Here is a 22527-nt window from a genome sequence, read left to right as displayed (position 1 = left end):
CAGAAGTTGCTTGTTTTTATTTTTTATTTTTTTGGTCTTTTTTTTTGTCTTTTTTCCGTGTCCAGCAACGGATCGCAACCCTCAGTGTTGCCCCCGTACCGGACCGGGGACCGGCAACGGGATTGCAACCCTCTCGGCGTTGCTCCCACGCCTCGCTCAACCAGTGAGCGGGAACCGGTCTGTATGTGGGATCTGAACCCTCGGACGGGAGCGCCGCCGCGCTTCCCAAGCGGCGCACTATCCAGTGCGCCACCGGGCCGGCCAGAAGTTGCTTGTTTTTAGATATAGCTGGATTGGTTGGTCTTTGATGTTTTATTTCTGCTGTTAGGTTCACGCTTTGAAAAACACGGGGTTGTCCCTGTATTCTTGTTAGTTTTGCTTTGGTTCTCCGGCATTGTGACATCTGACTCTCAAAAACCCCTGGGGGCGCCTGTGTCCTTGTGTAGACTGGGCCAGGGCATCCTGAGGCCGCTGCCTCCTCCTTGGCCCAGTGTGTCCGCTGCTGCACGTGGGATCCGAACCCTCGGACGGGAGCGCCGCCGCGCTTCCCAAGCGGCGCACTATCCAGTGCGCCACCGGGCCGGCCAGAAGTTGCTTGTTTTTAGATATAGCTGGATTGGTTGGTCTTTGATGTTTTATTTCTGCTGTTAGGTTCACGCTTTGAAAAACACGGGGTTGTCCCTGTATTCTTGTTAGTTTTGCTTTGGTTCTCCGGCATTGTGACATCTGACTCTCAAAAACCCCTGGGGGCGCCTGTGTCCTTGTGTAGACTGGGCCAGGGCATCCTGAGGCCGCTGCCTCCTCCTTGGCCCAGTGTGTCCGCTGCTGCACGTGAGACAGCACAGATCCATGTTCCCTGTCTCTTGCTCATCAGTGCTTCCAGATAAACTTTCTGTCATCTTGTTGATGCAACTGGGGTTTTCGTAAGGGTCGTGTTAAACTTCAGGTGCAGCGTGGGCCATCACTTCATTATGATATGGGGTCATCCACCAGGGCTCCTCTCCTGTTTATCAGATCTTCATGCCCCCACTGCAGCTTGGGGACATTCCAAGGTCCCTCCCTCCCCCACCAGCTGGTAGTGGCCAGACCCCAGCAACTCCGAATCCATGTGGAGGGTGGGTGAAGTCAGCCATTGGTGCTGTGGAACGACCCAGCTGGGCCTGGGGCAGGGGGTAGGGGGCCTTGGGTCTGTCAGGGGAGGGGCTGGGGGGCCTTGGCTCTGTGGGGAGAAGGACTGGGAGCAGGCAGTGGGGCTTTGACTCTGTAGGGGGAGGGACTGGGGGGTTGTACCCATCCAGGTGCCCCGGATCAGCAAGCCTGTGTGGCTATGCTGTGCAGCCCTCAGCACAGGGCTGAGATGGGGTGCAGGGTGCTCAGGGGCCCCAGCTCTCTTCGGTTTCCCCAGATGAGTGTTTTCATTCACATCTACCATCAGAAAGGCCCCCTCCTGGCCCTGGGGAATAGGGAGCTTGGAGAGCTCAGGCTGCAGCTTGGGGGTTCTGGGAAGCTTATGAGGGTGGGCCCAGGGATGGCCTGTGCCCTGCCTGGGTCCAGCCCTGACTTGCGGCTGCTGCTTCTCAGAGACATCTCCCATAACCTGCTCCGGGCGCTGGACGTCAGGCTCCTGACAAACCTCTCAGGGCTGTTGGAGCTGTGAGTGTCCCCTCCCCTGCTGCTCCCACTCCCCCATCACTGTGGTAGGGGCTTCTATCAGACCTTGCTGAATACCCCCTCTCTTCCAGGGACATAAGCAACAACAAGATTTCTACTTTAGAAGAAGGAGTATTTGCTAATTTATTTAATTTAAGTGAAATGTAAGTGGCATTGTTTTTGGCTGGACCCCCAACATCCCACCTCTGCCCTCCTGACCTGGCCCCTGTACCCCCTCCCAAATTTGAGACCAGACCCTGGGGGCAGCCTGCCCACCTGCTTGGAGCAGTCATCACCCCCCCACCCCCCGCCTTGCTGTGGGACTGGGAACTCGGATGCAGGTTAATGGGAGGCTGTGCTGTCAGGTGGCCCCAGGCCCTGGCTGCTCCAGAGGCCCCCACCTCCCGGGGGACAGGTCCAGGCCCTTCCCTCCAGGCCAGGCCTTGGTCCTTCCACACCTGCCCCTCGCCTGCAGAAACCTGAGTGGGAACCCGTTTGAGTGTGACTGCAGTCTGGCGTGGCTGCCGCACTGGGCGGAGGAGCAGCAGGTTCGCGTGGTGCAGCCTGAGGCAGCCACATGTGCTGGGCCTGCGCCCCTGGCTGGCCAGCCCGTCTTCGGTGTCCCTGTGCTGGATGGCAGCTGTGGTGAGCGCCCGAGGGCGGGGTCAGCTCAGGGGCCCCAAGCAGTGGGGGCGGCAGATGGGACCCCCGGGAACAGACATCACTGGAGGGGGTGGTCAGGAAGGCCTCTCTGGGGAAGGCTCTGGGCTGAGAGAGTGGTGTGGGCTGGAGGTAGGACACCAGCCTGGAGGGGTGTGGGGGCCCTGCGAGTGGAGTGGAGCCCTTGGGAGGATCTGGGGTCTAGGAAGGGGGCAGAATGGGGGGCAGTGGGTGGGGCCAGGAGGAGGTGCAGAGCCTGGGGACCAGTGTATGCCTCTTCCAGGTGAGGAGTATGTCGCCTGCCTCCCTGACAACAGCTCGGGTGCTGTGGCAACAGTGGCCTTTTCAGCTGCCCACGAGGGCCCACTGGCACCTGAGGTCTGCAGCGCCTTCTGCTTTGCAGCTGGCCAGGGCCTTGCAGCCCTCTCGGAGCAGCACGGGTGCCTGTGTGGGGCAGCCCAGCCTCCCAACGCCTCCAAGGCCTGCCTGTCCTTCTGCTCCAGCCCCCTGCCCCCCAGCCCCGCCTGTGGGGGCCCCACCCTCCTCCAGCATGTCTTCCCTGCCTCCCCGGGGGCCACCCTGGTGGGGCCCCATGGACCCCTGGCCTCTGGCCAGCCAGCAGCCTTCCATGTCACTGCCCCCCTACCCATCAGCTCCGCACGCTGGGACTTTGGTGATGGCTCCCCCGAAATGCATGTTGCTGGTCCTGCTGCCACTCATCGCTTTGTGCTACCTGGGCACTATTTTGTGACAGTCATGCTGGCCCTGGGGACTGGCTCAGTTCCTCTGGGGACAGAGGTGCAGGTGGAGGCGGCACCTGCTGCCCTGAAGCTCGTGTGCCCGTCCTCTGTGGCTTGTGATGAGAGCCTTGAACTCAGTGTCTGGAATCGTGGAGGCTCAGGCCTGAAGGCCACCTACAGCATCGTGGCCCTGGACGACGGGCCAGCCCAAGGTGGGTCCTTCCCCCACCATGCCCAGGACACCCTCCCACCTCCCCTTCCTCCCCACAAGGCCAGATGAGTGGGGCAGAGCCCCGTACCCCAGCCTCGGACATGTTGACAACCCGTTCTCCCTGCCTGCTGGTCCTCAGTGGTGCACCCACTCTGCTCCTCGGACACGGAGATCTTCCCTGGCAACGGGCACTGCTACCGGCTGGTGGCAGAGAAGGTGGCCTGGCTGCAGGCACAGGAGCAGTGCCAGGCCTGGGCTGGGGCAGCCCTGGCCATGGTGGACAGTCCTGCCGTCCAGCGCTTCCTGGTCTCCCGAGTTACCAGGTGCCTGCCCCCTCTCCCCAGAGAGTCCATAAGGTGGGGGCTCCTTGGGACACTGGGGTGGGGGCAGAGCCTGAGGTGTGAGGAGGCTCAAGAGGAGAGGGAAGAGTGGTGGGAGGGGTGGCCAGAGGGTCGCTGTCTAGCTGGCTGGCCTGACTCTGAGGCAGAGCTACATCCTGCCCAGCTGACAGCCGCTCCTCTGAGCTCTGCAGACAGAGGTGGATGCAGGGTTGGGGCGGCTTCTACGGCAAATGGACATACCGTGTAAGGGACAGGCATGGGGGCAGCCCCAGGCGCACCTCTGGGTTGCGCCATATGTGGGTGGTGGGCCCAGACCCTGTCCCTCCAGGGGAGGACCCGGGGCCTTCCTAACAGATGGTCTGGTGTGACCGAGGAGGCTGTGTGGGCCCCTGCTTCTCATGCCCCCTCCCCCCACCCCGTGCTCGACCCCCTCCTGGGGCAGGGCAAGCACCCTGTGGAGATCTTATTGCCTCAGAGTCTGCCACAGCCGGGGTGGGTGGGGAGATGGAGGCCAAACACCACTTCTCTTGGGGGTTCATGTGCTGGGAAGGGGGTGTGGGCTTCTGTTGTGTAGGTGACTGATCACACCCTCGATGTCCCCAGGGGAAATCGAGGTCCAGCGTGGTTAAGGCCCTTTTCCAGGGTCACCTGGGTTTTTTTTTATTTTTATTTATTTTTATTTTTATTTTTTGTCTTTTTTGTGACCGGTAAGGGGATCGCAACCCTTGGCTTGGTGTCGCCCGTACCACGCTCAGCCAGTGAGCGCACCGGCCATCCCTATATAGGATCCGAACCCACGGCGGGAGCGCCGCTGCGCTCCCAGCGTTGCACTCTCCCGAGTGCGCCATGGGGCCGGCCCAGGGTCACCTGGTTAATGGGCAGCGGCAATAGTACTGAGATTCCCAGAGCCTGGCTGCAAGCATAGCACCTCCCTCCCAGTCTGCACGCCCAGTGCCTGTGCTTACATGTGTGTCCATATGCCCTTCCTCCAGAGGCACTTCCTACTATGGCAAAGCTGTAAAGGGGCAGCCCATCTGGGGGCTAATGTAAGGCTATTTGGTCCCCAATTGCTGCATCTGGACCCTCCCTGCAGGACAAGGTGTGGGTGGCCTGTGGCCTTTGGTCATATCTGAGATGGAGCCCTTGGCTGTGCCCACTGGCCCCGTGGATGGGGGTTGGATGCTGCTGTGAGCCTGGGTCTGGGGGCGCTGCTCACCAGATCACAACGCAGAGCCTCCGTTTCCCCATGTGGAAAATGGTGACGGCGATAGGGTGTACCTCGCAGGTTGCGGTGAGGAGCCCACCCCGAGCACCCTGCCCTCCCTGCCCTCTACCTGCAGGAGCCTCGACGTGTGGATCGGCTTCTCAGCTGTGGCAGGGGTGCAAGTGGGCCCAGCACCCCAGGGCGAAGGCTTCAACCTAGAGAGCTGCCAGAACTGGCTGCCCGGGGAGCCGCACCCGGCCACGGCTGAACACTGCGTGCGACTCGGGCCCGCTGGCCAGTGCAACACAGACCTGTGTTCAGCACCGCACAGCTATGTCTGCGAGCTGCGGCCCAGAGGTGCACCTGGGGCTGCCCCCATACCTGTCCCTTACGCAGTCTGTCCATTTGCTGTGGGTTAGACGTTTGCTGAACACCTGCTGCTGTGCCTAGGCTGAGGCTACACTGAAACAACAGAGATGGCGGGAGCTGGGGGCAGCTGCTGGGGTCAGTTGCAGGTCTGGCCCCTGTGTCCCCCTCAGCCTGGGACCAGCACCTCACTGTGCACTTGCCACCCCCAGGCCGTGTGTCGGATGCCGACAACTTCCTCGTGGGAGTGTCCAGTGGGGACCTGTCTGGACCCCCAAGTCCCTTGGAGCAGCAGGAAATGCTCTTGGACCCCCAGGGACCTGTGGAGGTGAGGCCGGCTCTGGTGTGCTGGGGTCTGCTTCGTGCCTCCCATGTGCCCTGGCTGCTATGTGTCCCCTTCATAAATAAGTTGGGTTTTTTTTAAACTTATGAAGGTTGTGCCCAGTCTAGTCAGTTTAGAAAATCCATGGAGTGCAGAGATGAAAAGCATTTAGTCTCTTTTTCCAGAACTCTGAATTCCTCCTGAGCCTTTTCTCTGGGGTGTTTATTATTTTAAAAAATTGAGATGGGATTGTGTTCGTGGATGGTTTTGATCCAAGTTTTCCACCCAAGTAATATGAGATGAGGCCTGGGGGGCTGTGCAGAGGCCCCCTCTGATGGCGTCCTTCCCTTGTGCTCTGGCATGTGTTTGGGCTTGGGGAGTCAAGGCCTCGTGGTGGGGTGGGTTCTTCAGAGCTGAGGTGGTTCCCCTGCCCCACCAGGTCATGGCGTTCCCTGGCCTGAGCCTGAGCCGAGAAGCCTTCCTCACCACAGCTGAGTTTGGGACACAGGAGCTCACGCGGCCTGCCCAGCTGCGGCTGCAGGTGTACCGGCCTGTGGGAGGAGCAGGTGGGACTCTGCGGTGGTGGAGGGAGTAGGGGGCCTGGGTGGCCTCTCTGAGCTCTCCCATCTGCTGGTTCCTTGGCCACTGGACTGGCTCCCAACCTTGAGGTGGACAAAGAGCAGGGTCTACAGAGATGCCAGTTCATGCTTGGTGTTCCAGGGACTGGTGGGTCAGTCAGCTGGCCTGGTGGCGGGGAGGCCCAGGTCGATGGTGGGTGAGACCTGGGTCCTAGCAGGTGTCAGGGTTGGTGCAGCAGATGTGACACCACTGACTGTGGCCTGTTAGCGAATCAGGGCCCCTGACACCCCTCCTTCTTGCAGGGGTCCCAGAAAACAGCAGTGAGCCTGAGAGTGGGTTCCTGGACAACAAGACCGAGCTGGCCCCCGAGTGCACACCAGAGGGACACAGGTGCCGTGGAGCCAATGTCTGCGTGCCACCGGATGCCTCCTGCCACCCTCAGGCCTGTGCCAACAGCTCCACATCAAAGCCCCGGCTCTCCCGGGCCACCTACACACTGTGGAGGGAATTCCTCTTCTCTGTGCCTGCAGGACCCCCCACACAGTACTCGGTGTGTGTCCCTGACCTAGGTCTGCCTGTCTTCAACCAGCTGCCCTGGGTCTGGGTCTCCCCACCAAACAGCCAGAATGCAGATTCCTCTGTGCACCCCTCCCTGCCCCCACCCACCTCCCCTCCCCTCCCCTCTCAGCACATCTCCCAGCACCAGAAGATCCTGCCACAGGGCCATTGCATCCTCTCCTGTCTGTCCCTGCATGAGTGCCTGGGGGGTGGGGACCCTGTGAAACCCCCTCGCGTAGGGGTTCCTCAGGCCCTGACTGTGAGGACGTGATGCAGCCCTACCCCCTTTCTCACAGGTCACCCTCCATGGCCAGGACATCCCCATGCTCCCTGGTGACCTCGTTGGCTTGCAGCACGACGCTGGGCCACATGCCCTCCTGCACTGCCCCCTGGCACCCAGCCACCCTGGCCCCAAGGCCCTGTACCTCTCCACCAATGCCTTGGCCTGGCTGCCCTACCTGCCCGCCCAGCTGGAAGGGGCTCAGGCCGGCCCTGCCTGTGCCCTGCGGCTGCTCGCAGCCACGGATCGGGTCACTCCCCTGCTGGGCCTCAACCCCGGGCTGCAGCATCCTGGGCACTATGAGGTCCGGGCATCAGTGGGCAACAGCGTGTTCAGGCACAATCTGTCCTGCAGCTTTGTCGTGGTCTCCCCCGTGGCTGGGCTGCGTGTCATCCACCCTGTCCCCCATGATGGCCGCCTCTATGTGCGGACCAACAGCTCAACCTTGGTGCTCCAGGTGGACTCTGGCCCCAACACCACGGCCACAGCTCGCTGGCCTGGGGGCAATGTCAGTGCCCCCTTTGAGGCTGCCTGCCCTGCCATGGTGGCCACCCTTGCACCCAGCTGCACCCGGGAGACCAACGATACCCTGTTCTCAGTGCTGGCACTGCCTGGGCTCAGCGAGGGGGAGCACACAGTGGAGGTGGTGGCAGAGAACAGCGCCAGCCGGGCCAACCTCAGCCTGCGGGTGATGGCTGAGGAGCCCATCCTCGGCCTCCGTGCCACACCCAGCCCCGAAGCCCGCGTGCTGCAGGGTGTCCTGGTGGTGAGTGTGGCCTGCGGTTCCCCCCACCCCAGACAAGGTGTCTGTGCAGAGAGGCAGGCGCATGTTCCCGGAAGGGTGGTGGCTCGGCTGTTGCGGACAGTGTCAGCTCAGTACATCAGTTTTGGGGCAGGTCCCATCAGTGACTTCTCAGGCTACTTACTAATTCCTAATGGACTAAAAAGTCACAGCTGAAGCAACTGCTCTGTGAATCCTTTTCACTCTCCCATCTCCTGAAACAGTTGCCAGACTCTGGCCACCTGACCTCCCCCAAGCCCCTGTGCCCTCTGCTGTGTGCCCACCTGGCCAAAGTGAGTGCTTTTTTTTAAAGGTGACTGGCAAGGGGATCTTAACCCTTGTTTTGGGTTTTGTCAGCACCACGCTCTCCGAAGTTAACTAACCAGCCATCCCCATATAGGGATCCGAACCCGCAGCCTTGGTGTTATCAGCACCACATTCTCCCAAGTGAGCCACAGGCCAGCCCCCAAATGAGTGCTTTTTGAGCAGGGTCTGAAGCCTCGTGGGACACTGTTTGCGGGCCACCACTGGTGCTGCACCAGTGCCATGTGGGGACAATTCTGGGGGTGCCCTAAAACACTTCATATTTTATTCTTAGGATGATGTGAAGTCACTAGAGGATTTTGAGCAAGGTGGTGTCCTGATTCAATTTTCTTTTTTTTTTTTCCTTTTTGTCTTTTTTCGTGACTGGTAACGGAATCGCAACCCTCAGTGTCACTCCCGCACCGTGCTCAGCCAGTGAGCGGACCGGTCTCTATATGGGATCCGCACCCTCGGCGGGAGCGCCACCATGCTCCCAAGCGCCGCACTCTACCGAGTGCACCACCGGGCCGGCCCGCAATGGCCATTTCTGACGACCCACCTACTGACTCCCTGTGCAGTCATGTCCCACAGTACTGTTCCCTGGCCTCCCTGGTCACAACCACCCTATCAGCCGACACGGTAGTCACCCAAGGCCATGAGGCGGCTCACTCACCTTCCCAAATGGTTCTGAGCCATCCAGCTAAGGAGCTGAAGCAGGAGCCCTAGGATAGGGGGTTTGTCAGGACTCAGGTTGACTCCTTGTTGCTGGTACTAGGTCTGCTTTAAAGATGGGGAAACTGAGGCACAGAGAGGTCAAGGCATTACCAAGGCCATGCAGCTGGAGGATGGAGAGCTGGGCAGTCAGTATGCAAGCCCAAGCAGGGCTGGCACGTGTGGCCTCCCAAGCCCAGGGCGGGCCCCGGGGCATCCATCTACTTGCCCTGCCCCACATGGATGTCTGGCAGTGTGGCTCGGCCAGTGGATCCTCCGGTCCCTCCGTGTGCCAGGCTGGAGCTCACCAACAGCCCCAAGGGGAAGCGTGTCCAGGCGCATGGACGGGCTGGGGGCAGAGTCGGTTCTCCACAGACACCCCAGATGGGGCGGGGTCATGACCCTGTCTAATGCCACATCCTTCCCACAGAGGTACAGCCCTGTGGTGGAAGCTGGTTCAGATGTGGCCTTCCGGTGGACCATTGATGACAAGCAGTCGCTGACCTTCCACAACGTCGTCTTCAATGTCATCTACCAGAGTGCTGCCGTTTTCAAGCTCTCGGTAGGTGGGCAGGGCTGGGGGAATTGGGCCCCACGGGGGCCCAAGTGTGAAAGGGTGCCGAGGGGGGCCCACTGTCCTTGTTGCCAGCCTGTGCCCGCACCCACTGACACCTGTCTCTGCAGCTGACTGCCTCCAACCACGTGAGCAATGTCACCGTGAACTACAACGTGACTGTGGAGCGGATGAACAGGATGCGGGGCCTGCGGGTCTCCGCGGTGCCGGCTGTGCTGCCCCCCAACGCCTCGCTGGCACTGACAGCCGGCGTGCTGGTGGACTCGGCTGTGGAGGTGGCCTTCACGTGAGTGCCCATGAGCCCAGCAGGGGGAGCAGGCCTGTGGACAGGTTCTTGTCCCAGCCCCTAGCCTTGGCCGCGGGGCCCTGCACTGGAGGGTTGCTTCTCTGAGCCTCCTTTTCCTCGTCTGTCAGGAGGTGCTGGGTGCACAGGACCCTGTGAGGGTCTCATGGGAGGGAGTGGGAGACCCTGACACAGCAGAGTTGGGTGGCACCTTGAGCAAGGGTGCCAGGAAGGAGTGACTTCAGGGCCAAGCCTCAGCTGTTCCCCACCCCCAACCCCCAGTGGCCCCCCACCCTAGCCTGCTCACACCTGCCCACTGCCCTGGCAGGTGGACTTTCGGGGATGGGGAACAGGTGTTTGGCCAGTTCAAGCCTCCGTACAATGAGTCCTTCCAGGTCCCAGACCCCACAGTGGCCCAGGTGCTGGTCGAGCACGAGGCCACGCACACCTACGCTGCTCCAGGTAGGGAGCACAGCCCTGTTGGCCCTAAGCTGGGCGGCCCCCATCACCCCACCTTTCCCTGGCCTGGGGTGGTAGCTTGGGCCTTCTGGGGTAGGGGTGGGGAGTGAACAGGGCCTTGAGCCCCAGGATTCAAGTGTGCTGGCTGGAGACTGGACCTTCTTGTCCCCTGCTCTCAGTCTTTGTTTTTGAAAAAGGGTTAGAGGTCACCTTTTAGTTATTTTTAAAATTCCAGAAGGCCCACACAATAGTGCCACTCACCCTGCTGTGGTATGAGGTGCGGACTGTGGTGTCCCCCACCGTGCGCTAGCTACTTTGGCCTAATGGCAGTCGTGCGCAGACAGGCGTGTCCTCCTCCTGCCCTCAGCCCTCCTCTAGGTGCTCTGTCTAAGGGCATGGCCGTTTACACTTTGACCTGGGTCCTGCTCCTTGCTCAGGGGAGCCATCCCTGGCAGCACCAGGTGTTAGCCAGGGATTCTGCAAGCAGGTGGGCAGAGGTGCCACAGCATGTCCTACTCCAGGCCTGTCCCCACAGGTGAGTACAACTTGACCCTGATCGTGTCTAACGCCTTCGAGAACTTGACGCAGCAGATGCCTGTGAGCGTGCGCACAGCCCTGCCCACTGTGGCCGTGGGCATGAGCAGCAGTGTCCTGGTGGCCGGCTGGCCTATCACCTTCTCCCCACACCCGTTGCCCTCACCTGGTGGCGTCCTATACACGTGGGACTTTGGGGACGGCTCCCCCGTACTGACACAGAGCCAGCCGGAGATCAACCACACCTACTCCTCGAGGGGCACCTACCGCGTCCGCCTGGAGATCAACAATACAGTGAGCAGCATGGCGGCGTGCACTGACGTCCATGTCTTCGAGGAGCTCCGTGGCCTGAGTGTGCACCTGAGCCCAGATGTGGAGCAGGGTGCCCCCATGGTGGTCAGTGCCACTGTGGAGAGGGGTGACAACATCACATGGACCTTCGACATGGGGGATGGCACAGTGCTTGAAGGTCCTGAAGCCATGGTGGAACACGTGTACCTGCGGGCACAGAACTACACGGTGGCTGTGGCTGCAGCCAGCCCTGCCGGCTGCCTGGCTCAGAGCCTGCAGGTGCGGGTCTTCGTCTTGGAGGTGCTGCGCATCGAACCCGCCACCTGCATCCCCACTCAGCCCAACGCACAGCTGACAGCCCACGTCACTGGGGACCCTGCCCACTACCTCTTTGACTGGACCTTTGGGGATGGCTCATCTAACACGACCGTCTCGGGGCGCCCGACAGTGACACACAACTTCACTTGGAGTGGCACATTCTCTCTGGTGCTGGTCCTGTCGAGCCATGTGAACAAGGCACATTACTTCACCAGCATCTGTGTGGAGCCCGAGGTGGGCAACGTTACCCTGCAGCCCGAGAGGCAGTTTGTACAATTTGGGGACAAGGCCCGGCTGGTGGCACATGCCTGGCCCCCATTTTCCTACTGCTATGTCTGGGACTTTGGCACTGAGGTCACAACCCCTACCTGTGCAGGGGACCGTGAAGCAACTTTTATCTACCCTAACCCGGGCTCCTACCTGGTGACGGTCACCGCATCCAACAATGTCTCTGCCGCCAACGACTCAGCTTTTGTGGAGGTGCAGGAGCCCGTGGTGGTCACAGGCATCAGGGTCAATGGCTCCCACGTGCTGGAGCTGCAGCAGCCCTACCTGTTCTCTGCCGCAGGCTCTGGGTGCCCTGTCACCTACTTGTGGGAGCTGGGGGACGGCAGGGAGCTTGAGGGCCCTGAGGTCACCCACACCTATAGCATCACAGGTGACTTCACCATCAGGGTGGCTGGCTGGAACGAGGTGAGCCACAGCGAGGCCCAGCTCAACATCACGGTAAAGCGGCGCGTGCGGGGCCTCAGTGTCAATGCCAGCCGCACGGTGGTGCCACTGAATGGCAGCGTGAGCTTCAGCACCTTGTTGGAGGCGGGCAGCGATGTGCGCTACTTCTGGGTGCTCTGCGACCGCTGCACGCCCATCCCTGGGGGCCCCACCATCTCCTACACTTTCCGCTCGGTGGGCACCTTCAACATCATTGTTACGGCTGAGAATGAGGTGGGCGCTGCCCAGGATAGCATCTTCATCTACGTCCTGCAGTTCATCGAGGGGCTGCAGGTGGCGGGAGGCGGTGGTGGCTGCTGTTTCCCCACCAACCACACGCTGCAGCTACAGGCCGTGGTCAGAGATGGCACCAACATCTCCTACAGCTGGACTGCCCAGCGGGATGGTGGCCCAGCCCTTGCGGGCAGTGGCAAGGGCTTCTCACTCACTGCACTTGAGGCTGGCACCTTCCACATCCAGCTACGGGCCACCAACATGCTAGGCAGTGCCTTGGCCAACCGCACAGTGGACTTTGTTGAGCCCGTGGGGTGGCTGACCGTGGCTGCCTCCCCCAACCCTGCTGCCATCAATGCAAGTGTCACCCTCGGGGCTGAGCTGGCAGGTGGCAGTGGTGTCATTTATACTTGGTCCCTGGAGGAAGGGCTGAGCTGGGAGACCCCTGAGCCGTCCACCACCCACACCTTTCTCATACCTGGCCTATACCTGGTCACAGTTGTGGCTGGGAATCAGCTGGGCTCAGCCAATGCCACCATCGAGGTAGCCGTACAGGAGACTGTGAGTGGCCTCAGTATTAGGGCAGGCGAGCCAGACAGCAGCTTTGTGGCAGCCGGCTCCACGGTGCCCTTCTGGGGACAGCTGGCCACAGGCACCAACGTGAGCTGGTGCTGGCTGACGCCAGGTGGCAGCAGGCATGACCAGCACATTGCTGTGGGCTTCCCTGACGTGGGCACTTTCTCTGTCCAACTCAATGCTTCCAATGCAGTCAGCTGGCTCACCGCCGTGCACAACCTCACAGTGGAGGAGCCCATCGCGGGCCTGGTTCTGAGGGCCAGCAGCAAGGTGGTGGCACCCAGGCAGGTGGTCCACTTCCAGATCCTGCTTGCCACTGGCTCAGCAGTCACCTTCCGCCTGCAGGTGGGTGGGGCCCGCCCTGAGGTGCTCCCCGGGCCCCATTTCTCCCACAGCTTCCCCTGGCTTGGAGACCATGTGGTGAGTGTGCAGGCCGAGAACCATGTGAGCCGGATGCAGACGCAGGTGCGCATCTCTGTGCTGGAGGCTGTTGGCGGACTGCAGGTGCCCAACTGCTGTGAGCCAGGCATCGCCACGGGTACTGAGAAGAACTTCACAGCCCGGGTGCAGCAGGGCTCTCGCGTTGCCTATGCCTGGTACTTCTCCTTGCAGAAAGTCCAGGGCGACTCGCTGGTCATCCTGTCGGGCCGCGATGTTACCTACACCCCTGTGGCCGCGGGGCTGCTGGAGATCCACGTGCGTGCCTTCAATGAGCTGGGTGGTGTGAACCTTACACTCGTGGTGGAAGTCCAGGACGTTATCCAGTATGTGGCGCTGCAAAGCGGCCGCTGCTTTACCAACCACTCCTCCCGGTTTGAGGCTGCTACAAGCCCCAGCCCCCGGCGTGTAGCCTACCATTGGGACTTTGGGGACAGGACCCCAGTGCAGGACACAGAGGAGCCTTGGGCCGACCACTCCTACCTGCTGCCTGGGGACTACCATGTGGAGGTGAATGCCTCCAACCTGGTGAGCTTCTTTGTGGCACAGGCCACAGTGACCGTCCAGGTGCTGGCCTGCAGGGAGCCCGAAGTGGACGTGGCCCTGCCCCTGCAGGTGCTGATGCGGCGCTCCCAACGCAACTACCTTGAGGCCCATGTCAACCTGCGTGACTGTGTCACCTACCAGACTGAGTATCGCTGGGAAGTGTACCGCACCCCCAGCTGCCAGCGACCAGGGCACATGGCCCGAGTGGCCCTTCCTGGTGTGGATGTAAGCCGGCCCCAGCTGGTGGTGCCACGCATGGCACTGCCTGTGGGACACTACTGCTTTGTGTTTGTGGTGTCATTTGGGGACACGCCGTTGGCACGGAGCATCCAGGCCAACGTGACAGTGGCCCCTGAGCGCTTGGTACCCATCATTGATGGTGGTTCATACCGGATATGGTCAGATACACAGGACCTGGTGCTGAACGGGAGCAAGTCCTATGACCCCAACCTGGAAGATGGCGACCAGACGCCACTCAGCTTCCACTGGGCCTGTGTGGCCTCGACACAGGTCAGGCACATGGTGGTGGGTCTGTCAGTTGATTGTGTGCTATGTCCCATGAACACCCTGGGCCTGTCCTATTCTCAGAGTGCTTGGTGGGCTTAGTCCTAGCACAGGGAGAGGGTCTCCCAAGCTGTCCCCTGGGCAGGCTCTACTATGAGACATCAGGGGTCTCATGCCACCCTGCCCTCATTTGTGGCTGTAGAGCAAGTCTGGTGGGTGTGTGCTGAACTTCGGTCCTCGAGGGAACAGTGTGGTCACCATCCCCCGGGAGCGCCTGGAAGCTGGTGTGGAGTACACCTTCAACCTCACTGTGTGGAAGGCGGGCCGGAAGGAGGAGGCCACCAACCAGACGGTGGGTGCTTCCCTGCCCTGGCAGGACCACATGCCCAGACAGCACCCCTTCCTTTTCTTGTAAGTTTTTGTTTTTTGGTGGCTGGCTGGTACAAAGATCTGACCCTTGACCTTGGTGTTGTAACACTGTGTTCTAACCAGCTAAACTCACCGACCAGCCCTTTGAAGATTTTTCTGTGTTTTATTGCTTCTGTCCATAGATTCTTTTCTAACTTATTGTTGCTTTTGATACAAATTCTATTTAACAAAAAGTTCTACATCAGCAAAGTTTCTAAATCAAGATACAGCTCCATGTAAAATCTTAAAGGAGCCATACAAGACTAATGGTTTGTGAAAATGAACTGTGCCCAACAGTGTAAAAAGCAGACAGTGAGTGGGCTGGCTGGCTGGCTCAGTTGGTGCTGAAAATGCCAAGTGTGCTGATGACACCAAGGTCCAGAGTCTGATCCTTGTACTGGCCAGCTACCAAGAAAACAAAAAAACAAAAGCAAAAGGGAAACAAACTGAGTCCCCTTCCTGCCCTAGAGGCAATCACTGTCCCCAGAGCTTGTGTGTCCTCATTTCTGGATGGGGTGGGCCCATTTTCACCCAATGCTCCCCTGGCCTGGCTAGGAGGGTCGGGATCACCATTTAGATGACTCTGACCCTGTGGCAGCACCTCCTGCTGCAGTCAGGCAAAGCCTGCTAACAGGAGAAAGTGTGCCAGGCTCTGCTGGTCCCCCAGAGTGGGTGTGTCCATCCCCAAAGCCAGGCCTTTCTCAGCTGGTCTGATTAGGAGGGGCCTACCCAGATGGGGAAGAGGGCGCTGGCAGCAGGCTCCAGCCTTCTCAGCTGCCTGACCCAGGCCCCAGCCCAGGGCAGCAGGAACCTCTGAGGCAGGGGGTAGAGGACCGCTGTCCCCATGCCACGTGGGCATTCATTCACACGTGTGTTTTGCGCCTGAATGGATCCATTCGCACCTCTACCGCCCTCCCCACCCGCACTGATCTTGTTGAGCATTGGCAGAGCAATGGCGGACCCCAGGCTGGGACCAAGGAGGGGGCCAGGCCTCCTGGTAACCCCATGCCCTCCCCAGGTGCTTATCCGGAGTGGCCGGGTGCCCATCGTGTCTCTGGAATGTGTGTCCTGCAAGACGCAGGCCGTGTACGAAGTGAGCCGCAGCTCCTACGTGTACCTGGAGGGTCGCTGTCACAACTGCAGCAGTGGCTCCAAGCGAGGGGTGAGCTGGTTGCGGGGCCTGGCGGAGTGGGGCCTGGCGGAGTGGGGCCAAGCCTGGGGTGGGGCGGGCGGGCGGCCCCGCAGCTGAGGCCCCGCCTCTCACCACGCATGTCTGTCTGCAGCACTGGGCCGCGCGCACTTTCAGCAACAAGACGCTGGTGCTAGACGAGACGACCACGTCCACGGGCAGCGCGGGCATGCGGCTGGTGGTGCGGCAGGGCGCGCTGCGGGATGGTGAGGGCTACACGTTCACACTCACCGTGCTGGGTCACTCGGGCGAGGAGGAGGGCTGCGCCTCCATCAGCCTCTCCCCCAACCGCCCGCCGCTTGGGGGCTCCTGCCACCTCTTCCCGCTGGACGCCGTGCGTGCCCTCACCACCAAGGTGCACTTCGAGTGCACGGGTGAGTGCAGGCCCGTGTCGGCCGGGTGGGGAGGGATCGCGGCCCCTGTCACCACGGGCTCGCATGATGCCATGGGGTCCCACAGGCTGGCGCGACGCGGAGGACGCGGGCGCCCCGCTGGTGTATGCCCTGCTGCTGCGGCGCTGTCGTCAGGGCTACTGTGAGGAGTTCTGCATCTATAAGGGTAGCCTCTCTGCCTACGGGGCCGTGCTGCCCCCTGGCTTCAGGCCGCACTTCGAGGTGGGCCTGGCCGTGGTCGTGCAGGACCAGCTGGGTGCGGCTGTGGTCGCCCTCAACAGGTGAGGTGGGTCTGTGGGAAGGGGGATGCCTGGTGACGACCACCTGCTCACAGCCCCCCTCTGCCCTCCAGGTCCCTGGCCATTGCCCTGCCAGAGCCCAACGGCAGCTCCGTGGGCCTCACACTCTGGCTGCACAGCCTCACGGCCAGCGTGCTGCCCGGGCTGCTGCGCCAGGCTGACCCCCAGCACGTCATCGAGTACTCTCTGGCCCTCATCACTGTGCTCAATGAGGTTGGTGTGGGTGGGGAGGGCAGTAGAGGGGGACCAACAGCGTCTACTTCGTGTTGGGGGCGGGTCTGAGACCAGCACTTGGGATAAGAGTCTCTTGAGGGACTTGTCCCCTGGCCCCAAAAGACAAGATTCTTAATGTCCTTGAAACGATGTCTCCTGTCCACAGTAGCCACTACATGCCGGGCCCTCCACAGGACCAGCTTTCCCACAATGTCCTCGTGACACCCCTAAATCCAAGAGGGTGTCCTATAGTTGCCCTGTTGTGCTCTTGAAGAGACAGTTCAGGTCCTTAAGTTGTTGCCTGTGTGACACAGCAGCCAATGCATGACTGTGGATGATATTGCTGGGTGGGACCATCTGTCCTGCCCTGCTGACAGCTGCCTTGTGACCCTAACACACTCCAGTATGAGCAGTCCCCAGATGTGGCAGCAGAGCCTGACCACGAGCGGCAGCTACGAGCCCAGGTGCGCAAGAACATCACTGAGACCCTGGTCTCTCTGCGGGTCCACACCGTGGATGACATCCAGCAGATCGCGGCAGCACTGGCCCAGTGCACGGTAGGATAGCTGGGCCCACGGCATGGCCTCCAGAGTGCCCAGGCCCCGTGGCAACCCTGGACAGAGGGGAGAAGGGCAGTGTCAGCTGCCAGGGGCTGGGCCCCTCCCCCCGGGAGCTCCTTTCCTGGCCTAGGTGCCCATCCTTGACAGTCTTAGCTATTCTTTTTCTTTTTTTTTTTTCCTTTTTGTCTTTTTTACTGACCGGTAATGGGATTGCAACCCTCAGTGTCGCGCCCATACCGGGGACTGGCAACGGGATCGCAACCCTCAGTGCTGCGCCCGCACCGCGCTCAGCCAGTGAGTGGGAACCGGTCTCCACATGGGATCCGAACCCTCAGCGGGAGCGCCGCCGCACTCCCAAGTGGCGCACTCTCCTGTGCGCCACCGGGCCGGCCCTTAGCTATTCTTTTTCTGTGGCCACCCAGCATGAGCCCACGGGTAGCCACCTCAGTGTGACCCTGCAGGCTGGCCTAGGGCATCGAGAGCATCCCGGGTGTGGGGAAGGGAAACAGGAAGGTGCTGTTTTGTGCCCTCCCCTCCAGCCTGTTGGCTCACACCACATACTTGGCACACCGACGTGGCCTCTCCATCCTGTGAGGTGTCCATTGTCTGAGGTCCAGACTTGTGAATGGGGCAGGGGGTGTGGTGCCTGGGGTGGTGGGGAGATTACTACAGAGGTTGCAAGAACATGGCCAAGTCCTCAGAGAAGAAGGGTGCAGAGAGCCTCGGGGTGGAAGTCACCTATTGCCATGTGACCAGGCTTAGAGTTCATTCATTCAGGGCCTCAGTGTGTGCCTCGCTCTTAGTCATGTGAAAAGACACGTGGGGATGGCTGGGGGGGGGCCATGTCATGTGCGTCCTGGTCTCCAGCTGCAGACCGCAGTGTCTAGAGGCAGGGTGGTGCCCTGAGTGCTGGCAGGTGTGAGGAGGGAGAGCTGGGCTGAGTGGTGGGAGGAGGGGAGGCAGCGAACATGGAGGGGTTGTGGGGGAGCTGCCATGGGGCCTGAACCCCCACAATGAGGCCAGATGCTCTGGGTTGGGGCTGGACATGGTGCTGGGCTTTACACAGGTGTCCAGCAGGGAGCTCGTGTGTCACTCATGCCTGAAGAAGACACTGCACAAGCTGGAGGGTATGATGCGCATTCTACAAGCCGAGACGACCGAGGGCACTGTCACACCCACAACCATCGCTGACAGCATCCTCAACATCACAGGTGCAAGCATGGGGGTGCCCCTCCCCAGCCTTCCCCGAGACCTCCCCTGACCTCTGCCCCTACCCACCCGCAGGCGACCTCATCCACCTGGCCAGCTCGGATGTGCAGGGCCGGCAGCCCTCAGAGCTGGGGGCCGAGCCGCCCTCGGTGATGGTGGCATCCAAGGCCTACAACCTCTCGTCGGCCCTCATGTGCATCCTCATGCGCTCTCGTGTGCTCAACGAGGAGCCCCTGATCCTGGCGGGCGAGGAGATCATGGCCCAGGGCAAGCGCTCGGACCCGCTGAGCCTGCTGTGCTACGGCAACACCTCCGGCCCTGGCTGCCACTTTTCCATCCCTGAGGCCTTCAGCGGGGCCCTATCTAACCTTAGCGATGTGGTACAGCTCATCTTCCTTGTTGACTCCAACCCCTTTCCCTTCGGCTACATCAGCAACTACACCATCTCTACCAAGGTGGCGTCCATGGCCTTCCAGACGCAGGCCGGTGCCCAGATCCCCATTGAGCAGCTGGCCTCGGAGCATGCCATCACGGTGAAGGTGCCCAACAACTCAGACCAGGCAGCCCGGGGCCAATACACTGCTGCCGGCTCTGCCATCATTCCCCCCCGGGCCTCAGTCAGCGCAGTGGTCACCTTGGACAGCAGCAACTCCAAGGCCGGGCTGCACCTGCAGCTCACGTACACGCTGCTAGACGGTGCGTGTCATGAGCAGGCTACACGGAGGGGACTCCGCCTCCTCCTAGCCTCGTCCCTGGGGGAGAAGGCATTTCTTGCAGATGCCCCCACGTTGGTGGTCTTTGGTACCTGTGATGTTGCGGATGCTACCTCCTGCCTCACGGGGTCCTGGGAGAGGCAGATGCTGCATACAGCATGGAGGCTCTTATGGCCCTCTGCTCAGACAACCTCCCAGACCCCGTGGCAGAGGGAGGGTTCAGGGGGACTCCCGGGGGCTCCTGGATGGGTGAACTTTATGGGCAGATGATAGATCCTGTGCATGCCACCTGCAGAGCGCTACCTGTCTGAGGAGCCTGAGCCCTACCTGGCCGTCTACCTGCACTCAGCGCCCCAGCCCAACGAGCACAACTGCTCAGCCAGCAGGAGGATCAGCCTGGAGGTGCTCACGGGCGATGACCACCGGCCTTACACCTTCTTCATCGCCCCAGGGTGAGCACTTCAGGGTCCCGGCGGGGTAGGGCAGATGGATCACATCCACATTTGCCACGGTCACATGGGCTCTGTGGGAACAAACAGCAGCAGGGACATGGGGGAGTGGGCCAGGCATGGTATCTGAGACCAGAACACCCACCCTGGCCCAGGGCTCGGCAGGCTCTGGCTGTGACACTGCTCCATCCCTGCCCAGGACCAGAGACCCAGTGGGAAATTACCACCTGAACCTGACCAGCCATTTCCACTGGTCGGCGCTGGAGGTATCCGTGGGCCTGTACACATCGCTGTGTCAGTATTTCAGCGAGGAGGAGATGATGTGGAGGACTGAGGGGCTCATGCCCCTGGAGGAGACCTCGCCCAGCCAGGCCGTCTGCCTCACCCGCCACCTCACCGCCTTCGGGGCAAGCCTCTTTGTGCCCCCTAGCCACGTCCACTTCATCTTTCCCGTGAGTGGCGCCCACCATGCCCGGGTCCGTCAGCAGGGTTGAGGAGGGGCTGGGTGCGCTCCAGTTCTGTCCTGAGAAAGTGAGTCGTGCGAGTGACCTCCTGGGCCTGGCGGCTCTGTCCTCCCAGGAGCCAGCTACGGGCATGAACTACATCGTCCTGCTGACGTGTGCTGTGTGCCTGGTGACCTATGCGGTCATGGCCATGATCCTGTGGAAGCTGGACCAGCTGGATGTCAGCCGGGTCCGCGTCATCCCTTTCTGCGGGAAGGGCGGCCGCTTCAAGTATGAGATCCTGGTCAAGACCGGTTGGGGCCGAGGCTCAGGTGAGGGCAGGGTGTCAGGTGGGGATCGCAGGGTCCACCTGGCCCTGGCTCCTGAGGTTGCCCTTGTTTGCTTTGCCTGGGCAGCTTTCCTAATAGTGATGATCATAACAGGTGTCAAAAAACAAGCACTCATTTTCCCAAGTGCTGCGTAAGGTATTAGCTTCTTTGTCCTAGAAACAACCCTGTGGACACACGTTGTTCCTGAGAATGAGAGCAGCTCCCAGCACCGAGGTGGTGCTGAGCCCTCACAGGCTGTCCTCACCTTGTGCAGTATCATGGGACAGTGAGCTTAGTTATCAGTGGGGAAAATTATTATCGGTGACTTTTAAAGTTTATTTTCAGACATTAAGAACTCTCTTACTGGGGTCTCGGAGAGCTTCTGGCTTGCTGAATGTGGGGAGGGGCTGGGAAGCAGCTGTGCCCGTCCTCTGAACCTTGCCCTTTGCATGTCTCCCATTTGGCAGTCTCTGAGTCTTGGCCTTTATAATAAACTGCTAGACGTACGTGCTTTCCTTTAAAAAACCCAAAAAACCATTCTCTTAGTATTAGTTATAAACGTATAGGGAAACGCACTGATATTTGTTGAGTACACTGTAATTTAAAATGTTAGAAACGTCAGGAATTAACATTTTGCTTCTTTGTGAAAAGCTGACCAGAGTGGTTTGCACACACATGCCTTCTTCTTGTCGTGTGACTTACAGTATGCAGTGAGCGTCTTTTCTGCCCTTTGGTGAATTGTCCATTTCAAGTTTGTGTTGACTTCCAGCATTTTATCCTTCGCTCGTTCGTATTGTGAAATGTTCCGGAGACCAGCTCTGCAGGATCCGTTGGGTCTAAGTAGGTGGTGTGGATAGGATGAGGAAAAAAGAAAAAGGCGGGCCACAAGTGTCTAGTGCAAGTGTGGACAACAACCACAAAAATCTTGCTTTATTTATATGTTTTTACTTAACCTTTTACATGATGATTTATCTTTCAATCAAGACATTTTTTATTTCATCTCTATAGAAAAAGAAAATCAGACTGTTCCAAAGCACTCATGCTGTGATAAAAGCACCCACTCATGCATCAGTAGTTCACCCCAAAGCCTGTGACTTGTGGCCAGGAAACTGTATAATAGCAGCATGCTTGGCTTTAAAGAGCATCAGACTTTTAGTTTAAACTATAATTCTTAACCTTCTTAACTTACAATTTAGCCCTTTTTTAATCTTACTTATACTTACTACACTTAATTTTAATAACATTGATTAGTTATGGCTAACAGTTTAATATTGCTTATACTCTATATTGATCATTTTAATTTATAATCAAAATCACAATGTTTATACCTTTTATTTCCCTGCCAATAGACTCCAGGAACAGCACAGGGGACAAAGTGAAAAGTTAAATGATCCTACCCAAACTAACAAAAACGCACTATATCATTCTTATTATTACTAGGGAAACAACATGTTCTTGGTAAATCAAGTGAAACTGTGGGAGTGGGGAAAACAAAGAAATCTGTAACTGGTTGATGATCAAATAGTTATAAACATTACTGCACTCGGACCCACCGTCTCCCTGGGGGAATGTGGATAGAAATCTAACATAATAACTTCATTCCACACGTACAAGAGCATGACTACAGCCACAGTGGGTCCATGCACACATCACTAACAAGAAAGATTAATAATAAAATTAAATCAAGCCAACCCGTACTGGGAACATGCATCAAAAACACCTTTAGTACTGACAATGCTCTTTAAATAAACCAATTAATTTTGATGTATTTTAACACATAAGATGGCTCATGGCAGAAATGTCTCCGAGAGTTCTTTGAATGGGAGGTTCTGCTGGCGTCGATTCTGCTGCGACACCTTTATTCTTTTGCGTGACTGTGTTGACGAGCTTGTCTTCACTATTGAGGCCCTGACTGCACGTCTGGTCTCTCACGTGGGCAGCGTCAGCATCCTATGGCTGCTTCTTCAGTGACTTCATTTACCTTTGCCTGGAATGTCACTTCCAGTGTTACGTTTTTCATTTCTTTGCTGTGCTTTTGTCTTTGTTGGGTAACACTCTCTTTTGTGATCCGTTTTTTTTTTTTTTTTTTTTTTTTTTTTTTTCTTTTTCCATGTCCGGCAACGGATCGCAACCCTCAGTGTTGCCCCCG

General features: G+C 59.2%; 1 protein-coding gene across 1 annotated transcript in view; it reads left to right on the top strand.

Moving 5' to 3' along the window:
• Positions 1-1216: 1216 nt before the first annotated feature.
• Positions 1217-22527, top strand: part of PKD1 (polycystic kidney disease 1 (autosomal dominant)) — a 35096-nt gene continuing 13785 nt past the window's right edge. Inside the window, exons 1-25 of the mRNA XM_008581692.1 lie at positions 1217-1653; positions 1743-1814; positions 2126-2295; positions 2594-3262; positions 3401-3584; positions 4943-5163; positions 5385-5500; positions 5934-6060; positions 6376-6623; positions 6928-7677; positions 9137-9268; positions 9391-9566; positions 9892-10025; positions 10558-14180; positions 14377-14526; positions 15601-15744; positions 15866-16145; positions 16231-16444; positions 16516-16675; positions 17080-17232; positions 18302-18446; positions 18520-19140; positions 19453-19609; positions 19806-20058; positions 20186-20381. Of these exons, the coding sequence (XP_008579914.1) occupies positions 1328-1653; positions 1743-1814; positions 2126-2295; positions 2594-3262; positions 3401-3584; positions 4943-5163; positions 5385-5500; positions 5934-6060; positions 6376-6623; positions 6928-7677; positions 9137-9268; positions 9391-9566; positions 9892-10025; positions 10558-14180; positions 14377-14526; positions 15601-15744; positions 15866-16145; positions 16231-16444; positions 16516-16675; positions 17080-17232; positions 18302-18446; positions 18520-19140; positions 19453-19609; positions 19806-20058; positions 20186-20381 (9421 nt within the window). The 5' untranslated portion in view covers positions 1217-1327. The remainder of the gene's footprint in view (positions 1654-1742; positions 1815-2125; positions 2296-2593; positions 3263-3400; positions 3585-4942; positions 5164-5384; positions 5501-5933; positions 6061-6375; positions 6624-6927; positions 7678-9136; positions 9269-9390; positions 9567-9891; positions 10026-10557; positions 14181-14376; positions 14527-15600; positions 15745-15865; positions 16146-16230; positions 16445-16515; positions 16676-17079; positions 17233-18301; positions 18447-18519; positions 19141-19452; positions 19610-19805; positions 20059-20185; positions 20382-22527) is intronic.

The sequence above is a fragment of the Galeopterus variegatus genome, unplaced genomic scaffold (assembly GCF_000696425.1).
Source record: "Galeopterus variegatus unplaced genomic scaffold, G_variegatus-3.0.2 Scaffold92, whole genome shotgun sequence".
Taxonomy (NCBI): Eukaryota; Metazoa; Chordata; class Mammalia; order Dermoptera; family Cynocephalidae; genus Galeopterus; species Galeopterus variegatus.
This window is presented reverse-complemented; position numbering and strand designations above follow the sequence as displayed.